This window comes from Sinocyclocheilus rhinocerous, unplaced genomic scaffold, assembly GCF_001515625.1.
Source record: "Sinocyclocheilus rhinocerous isolate Xijiao unplaced genomic scaffold, SAMN03320098_v1.1 scaffold1295, whole genome shotgun sequence".
Taxonomy (NCBI): domain Eukaryota; kingdom Metazoa; phylum Chordata; class Actinopteri; order Cypriniformes; family Cyprinidae; genus Sinocyclocheilus; species Sinocyclocheilus rhinocerous.
The window spans coordinates 1,760,117-1,767,860 of NW_015660499.1; the positions used below are offsets into that span (position 1 = coordinate 1,760,117).

At 36.6% G+C, this 7,744-nt stretch overlaps 1 protein-coding gene across 1 annotated transcript in view; it reads left to right on the forward strand.

The window, feature by feature from the left end:
- The window catches only part of LOC107725155 (multivesicular body subunit 12B-like), a 29,891-nt gene that overhangs the window by 7,473 nt on the left and 14,674 nt on the right, over window positions 1-7,744 (forward strand). The window contains exons 2-4 of the mRNA XM_016534321.1: window positions 1,127-1,228; window positions 2,272-2,301; window positions 7,227-7,334. Coding sequence (XP_016389807.1) covers window positions 1,127-1,228; window positions 2,272-2,301; window positions 7,227-7,334 — 240 coding nt within the window. The remainder of the gene's footprint in view (window positions 1-1,126; window positions 1,229-2,271; window positions 2,302-7,226; window positions 7,335-7,744) is intronic.

Below are 7,744 nucleotides of genomic sequence, written 5' to 3' on the forward strand. Positions count from 1 at the left end.
TAAATAAATAAATAATTCTACTCACCATTAATAAAACACCTGATGCTTTCGGGAGCTGACCAATTTTGTGAAATTCGGCTTGAAAGGAGTAACAGTACAATGAAGTTGCGATTGTAAGTTGCAGTCTGTAAGACGCGCGACAAATGGGTGCTTTTTATTTAACGTCTTTTGGACTGATGCATGCAACACCCGCTGAGTAGCATTAAACAGCTTGAAAGATCAAAGACAATTTTTAATATAACTCCGACTGGATTCATCTGAAAGAAGAAAGTCATATACACCTAGGATGACTTGAGGGTGAGTAATTTATGGGCTAATTTTCATTTTTGGGTGAACTAACCCTTTAATAACAAATTTGTTCATTCTGATGCTCAATTTTACAGAACTAATGGCTGCTGATGACTATTTGAATTTAATTCTGCCCACGTGCGCGCTTGTAAGTGTTCATTAAATGCATAACGTTAATTACGCACAATTATTTTACATAACAAAAACATTATAGCTTATATTTGTTTAGTACATTTTTTAATTAATGTAAAAACTAAAATGAATTGTAAAACTGAAAGTTATTTTTTTTATTGTGTTCAGCATGGTGGGCCGCATTTGAATTTGTGACGGGCCGCGGGTTGAGAACCACACCTTTAAATAAATGTTGAGTCCATGCTGTGATTTGTCACAAACAAACATCAGTGAAAACACCTACATTTATTCCAATGTAAAGTAAAGTTAATTTAATAATAACAGCTTAAAATTTTTGTATTGATTGCATGTAAATAGCGACTAAAGGGTTCACAAATAGTAATGTTTTCACTTGTAACTGCTTTCAAGTGAGACCTGTCTCTTTTTCAGTCTCTGCAATTTATCACATTGCGGGTATAATTGAACAATTGCTGTAAGGTATAATGACAGATAAAAATGGCATTTTGAGTTCATTTTACAGAAATATGGAAATCCCCAGTTCATTCCTATGGGATGTTCTGAGTTGTCAACCGTAACCAAGGGAGGCGGAGTCTAACAAAGAATAAATTCATCTGCTTTTGTAGACAAAACAAACACGGATCCGACATGTTCTGTCAAGTGGTTTGTTGTTTATCGTGTAAACGTTTTAATGCTCCTGTCTCCTCAGAATTCCTCCATGATGCCTGAGGTGCGGGACCTTTCAGACGCCCTGCCAGAGATGCCCATGGACCCGATCACTGGCGTAGGGGTTGTGGCCTCGAATCGTCACGTATTTGAATCGATTTTCAACCGGCTCTCGGTTATTCGTTACATCCCTAATAATAATACATGTTGTTGTTGTTCTAATAATAATAATTATTATTATTGTTATTATTATTATTATTATTATTGCTTTGTCTTGGGATTTGGAATTTAAACCAAATCATGGCTAGTAACTTCTGGTTATATCTACAGAGAAATCCGCTGATACTGAGCAGGTCAAAATTTGTTCCTATGTTAATAACAAATGGCAAACAGAGTGGGATCTATATACAATGAATAAACTCCATGAAATTAGTCCCAGTGTTGGAAAAATAATTTTCTATCAATTTTCTAACCAATGTGACCAGATTGTTTATACCCGCTGTAGAATTGGTCATTCTAGGATGACATACAAGTTTTTAAAGTGCCCCTATTATGCCTTTTCGAATATTACCTTTCATGCAGTGTGTCATGTAGCTGTATGTGAACATAAACTATCTGCAAAGTTGTGAAGCCAACAGTGCACGATAAATAAAATTATTGTCTTATCAAAAAAAAGAGTCTGCTCGCAATCTCCTAAACGAGTCGTCTGGAATTCGAATCTTATTCTGTTGCGGCTCTACGTCACGAAGTAACACATTTGCATAATGTCTGCCCACGTTCTATGTCGCCAACTTGCACGCCCACAAACAGTAAAATTTCCGTGTGGTTAACATCATGTCGAGAAGACGCTGTATCCTACGCTGTGAGAGTAAATTTGTTTTATCACATCTTATAATTTAGAAACGTCCTGCTCCAGTCGTGCTTGCGAATCAGTCTCTTGTCGATCAGCCACTTCAGCTGTTTCATCATCAGACTCCGGCTCAAATTGGTAAGGTACAATCGATACCATCTTTTCTATGTATTGAGAAGTCTCCAGGGCTGTCATTCCATCATGGCAATGGGCATTTCGTTTCCGACACGCGCTGTACGCAGTAGACCAATCCAGATCAATCTCTCTACGGCTCTGGACCAATCACAAAGGACTGCACCATCTGATCAATCACAGCAGTGAGGGCTCACGGAAAGGAGAGAAACAGAGCTCCCACCGGCTATGATGTGGTGAGTGTCCGATACAGTACACTCATACAGATAATGTAGAAAGTGCTTTAGAAAGTTAAACTCTTTGTTCCTCCAAAGCATTTGTCAAGAAACGACATCTGTTAGGAAGTTCTTCTAGTTCCTTTGGGGTTTGGGTTAGTCCCTAGTATGCTGTTTCTACATGAGAAGCTATGGCAGTGTTTAAAAACCTAGTGAGCTGCCCACCTAGAATGCGTTTTTGTCATAAACATGAGTTTTTCAGGGCCATTATGATGCTAATGTTAATATTTTACATTTAGCAGATGCTTCTATCCAAATGAGGAAAAGTATGGGATCGGTAAGATTTATTCTTTTGTAAGAAATTAAGACTTAAGATGCACTATATTTTTCAAAAGTGCCAGTAACATCTTGTATAATGTTACACGTTTAAATAAATACTGTTCTTTTGAACTTATTAATCAAAAAATCCTGAAAAAAAAATGTAGCATGGTTTCCACAAAAGTATGAAGCTGCACAACTGTTTTCAACATTGATACTGATAAGAAAGGTTTCTTGAGCAGCAAATTAGCATATTAGAATGATTTCTGAAGGATTTCAGGAGAAGTGTCAATCACAGCAGTGAGGGCTCACGGAAAGTAGGGGTTTAGAAAGACTGATTCTTTGAACTGCTTTGCACGAGTCGTTTACGAATCATTTAGAATGAGTCAGGAGAAGTGATGCTGTAAATTCAGCTTTGCATCATAGAAATAAATAATATTTAAAAGTGTATTACAGTATAAATAGTTATTTGATTTCACAATTGTACTGTATTTTTGACAAAAATCTTGCTGACTTCATTTTCAAACTATATACACAGTTTACATACCAGAAAAATAACCCAATGTGTACAGAATCAGTGTATGACCACCCTAAAATGCTGACTCCATAGGCAGCTCAGTAGGTTTTCAAACACTGTCATTCCAGCAATGTACAAAACAGTTAATATGTCTGTCATATTTCAATCTCATGAGGCAATTGGTCTGCGCTGATGGGTAAAACAGACTTATTTGAGTGCTGTAACATGGCAGGCCTTATGGAATTGTTGAAATGTAATACAAGAACGATGTTGGATGTATTCCACTGGGGTTTTAGAGTTGGTATCAACCAAAGAGTAGATCTGCTCACAAACCATGTTGATCTCAGTTGCAGAAAACCCCTGATCACGGTGGCCTCAGTTCAAAGGCGTTCACAGGAGAAACTCGATCTGTATGTGGGGCGCTTGTTTTCCCAGCACCTGACTTTTAAATGCGCACAGCTCTGCAGACGAGATCTACGTAATCAAACCACCAGAAATGTCAAGGGGACGAAGGAGACATCTTTAAGAAAGTGTTTGTGTACAGTATCAGTGTTGTGCTCTATTGTAACATCTGTTTTATTTTGTAAGATCTCCCTGAGACTGTTTTCACAAAACCTTTTGGGAAAAGGCCACAGCATAGCTTCGTGATTAATGATGCACCTCATTAATAGCCCGACGCGAACGTCACTTCACACCCTAGAAAGTACACTTCTGATCACAGGCCCAGCTGCTGACGTTTTGTGCCATTAAAGCATTTTTGCACCATTGCATTTGCATGTTTTTTGGTAGGAACGCACACATGATCTGGATGTACTTTGGCAGCAGAAGAGGCAGCGGGGTTGCTGTGTTTCCTTTGGCCGTCCAAGTCATTGTCGTCACTCCAGCACAGAGCTTAACAATGCTTCCTGTGTGGATTGCGAGAGTGTGTGAAAGCGGGGTCTGTTGATAGCACTCATTCCACCCCCAAACGTCTTCTCAAATCACAGAAACACTGTAGTCACTCTACACGTAAAGCATCAGAGGGAGAGAGTAATCTGTTGTTTCCAGCACTAACAGTGAGCTTCTTTCTGTCTGTTCAGTATCAAACTACAGAAGTCCGAGGTTTGACTGAGGTAAAATTAAATAAATTTTTTGAGAAAACTAATGTGTTTTTTGACCTTGCATGCATGTAAACCTGTTTTAGGAGACTCATGAAACAATATTAGCAACGTTAAAAATGTCATAATAGGGGCACTTTAATACTAGGGGAAGATCCTCCAGCATGTTCTCTCTGCCGAATCCCTTTATCCATTAAGCATGTTTTATTAGATTGTGCTGGTTTTAACTCATTGAGAACATTTTTTTAGAGTTAAGCCAAATACAGTTTTGGAGTTTTTAGCAAAAATAAATGATAAAAACATGATATAATTCAGCCATAATCTTTCTCGCCATGAAAATAGCCACAGAAGCTGGAATAGCGTTTAAACACACACAAACAAACAAACCGAGCAGGTCAATGAAAAAGCAATTTTACCATTTTATTACAACGGCAAACAGGAAATACAGAGACCGTTTTAGCAAGCCTTGACTTTACCTTTAATCCAGCTCTTACCCGCTGGCCTTGAATTTATGTTTCCTCCTTTTTTTTACTACTTTTGCATGATGCTGTGTGCTCTGACCTGGAAAAAATGATTGTAAAAGTGCTTTGGGTTAGGGCTGGGCAAAAAAATCGAATGCGATTTTCATGCGAATCTCGTCAGTAAAGCCGCTTCTGGTGATTAGTAAATCGCATTCGATTTTTTGCACAGCCCTACTTTGGGTGTACAGCAATACACAATAAAGCGCTATATAAATGCATCATTCATTCATTCAAAAATGAGGCCAGCAATTTGTATCACAAAGCCAAGTGGGTAATGGGCGGAGAGTCTGAAGACTCTAAAGTCTGAGCTCTTCACTGACTTTATTGACTCATCCCTTATCAAATATCCTTCCAAGTTGACTTTTAATTGATTTAAGTGAATGTGGGTTTGTCTGTTTACAGTGAAGTGCCTTAAAAGATAGGCAAAAGTTGTTTCAATAATCATCCAATTAAATTATACGTTGGTACTAATATTATGAATGTTATGAGGGTTCTAGGCCTGTGCATCACTAATGATTAATTTAGTCAATTAATGGTGCATTTAAAGCCAATTTGGGATTATTATTATTATTATTATACTTGGTTTTGAAAACACCATTAATTAGCTAAATGTAATAAAAAATAGAGTAAAATTTTAAACAAAAAAATTAATACCAGAATGAAAAATATATTAGAGCCCTAGAACTATTATTAGTATTATTAAAGCCAAGTATAATAATAAGAATTAAATATAATTATATATTTTAAGTTAAAAATAATATAAATGTAAATAATAAAACTAAATTGAAATTTTAAAACAAGCCCCAAATCAAATTGAGGCCAGCAATTTGTATCACAAAGCCAAGTGGGTAATGGGCGGAGAGTCTGAAGACTCTTTTCAGTGGGGTCTATACACATTTTGTATTTTTTTGTATGTTTTTTTGTATTTATATATCTATTTATATATCTATTTTATATCATTTGAATTAAAAGTTAAAATTAAGTTAATTTATTATTTTTGTCATTACAAATTATTATCTGCATTAGAATGTGAGTGAAATTTTTTTATTCAAAATTGACTTGAGTTTGATAATTTCTCAGTATTTGGATTGTGTCTGTTTTGCTTTAATGACAGCAGAACTGAAGCTAGATGAACAAAACATGACGATCATGTTCTCCAGCATGATTTGAGATTTTTCAAAGAGCATCTTGAGCTTTAACAAAAGCAAGAACATCTAAATGAATTCACATGATCAGGGTCACAAATTTCCTTACATTTCAGTCACTTAGAAATAGTGAAGAATCTGAAATATTCCTTATTAATTTCTTTCTAATTCCTTTTCCAGTTTAAATAAGAAAAAAAAATCCCAAATTTCAAGTCTTAGACATTTGGATCCCAATGTATATCCCCCAGACTTCTTTTCTGTGCATTCTCTTGTTGTATTTTATCTCATATTATACTCTTATCTTCATGCTGTTTCGTCTGCCCAGAGGAGGACTGACCCTCCGACTGAGCCTGTTTCTCCCAAAGTTTTTCTTCTCCATTTTTTTCACTGATGGAGTTTGGGTTCTTTGCCACTGTCACCTTTTGGCTTGCTTAGTTGAGGACACTTAATATTTGGCAATATTTCAACTTGATTGCACAGACACTGTTGGAAGAGAACTGAACTGAGCTGAATGATAACATCACTGAATCAGCGATCAACAATGAACTGACTTTAACTGAAAAATTGACTCTTTGCTGTTGTCCTCTTTTTAGAGCTGCTTTACAGCAGAATTGAATTTTGTTTGCATTATTGAAACATTATTTTCTTGTTTAACACTGTAAAGCTTCTTTGACACAATCTATTGTATAAAGTGCTATATAAATAAAGGTAAAAATTGGTGTACAAATGAGTGCATTTTCATGTCCAGTCCTAAGACCTAATGCCGTGTCATTTCAGACGGCAGTCTTTCTGTAACACTGGTGTCAAATCTAGCAGCTCAGTGTTTGTCGAGCGGTTCGTGGGAAGCCAGTTGCCATGGCACAACTGATGGGTGGCTGTTTGTGTGGGCAGCTCAAGCTGTTAATCATGCGTGTTGACTGCTGTTGAGATGGACATCAGACTGAGAACTGCACTGTACAGCTAGCGCTAACCAGATTTTAGAGACATAACTTCTCCAAAAAGTTTTAATAGCCATTCTGAGAGCTTGATCTGTTGAGGGTAGGAATTTCCCAGAAGCCCTTTAGAAGCTAATTGAAGTACATTATAAATGTACAGCCTACTTTGGAATCCTTAATTAGGGACACTTTTTGGACTAAATCAGGTCTGTTTTCTGATGATTATTAATGTGAATGAAAGTTTTGTGATGTATTGGCTGCAGTATTGCAGTATTGTCATGCAGTACGAATTATTATTTTTTTCTTTAAGACGTTCTTTACTCCGATAAACCAAAAGAATCAAACAAGTGACCTTCAGCAAATTGGGGAAAAACACTTTTATAATACTTATCAAATCTTTTCATTCCTTTTAGGTTGCACAAACCACAGATGGGATTGATGCAGACTTGTGGAAAGACGGCCTGTTCAAATCCAAGGTGACCCGCTATCTGTGCTTCACCAGGGCTTTCTCCAAAGAGAACGTGAGTCATTTCTTCTGCTCTTTATCAGATAATTGAGGAGGTTTCTTTGAAGTATGGTTACATTTTCAGGGCTCTAGACTCATTCTTCCCACTGGTCGCTCTTTTGTGACTAACTTTATCAGTTGGTCGCACGAGCACATAATTTGGTCACGATGTTGTTGTTTTTTTGCTACAACATGGGATTAATGCATGCTGATGAACTATTATCATAGTTTATAGTTATATGGTAACGAAAGTGTTCAACATTCAACCTGTTCTTTTTCATCAGTAGTATTATTTATGATTTAAATTTTGTTCCTCATTTGCTGTGTTATAACCTGGGCTTCGTGCGCTTTCACTTTCACTTTCAAATTCGCAATCTTGTTGTCACGTTTTACAAGAAAAGATAAGTGTTTGTTTTGCTTACATAC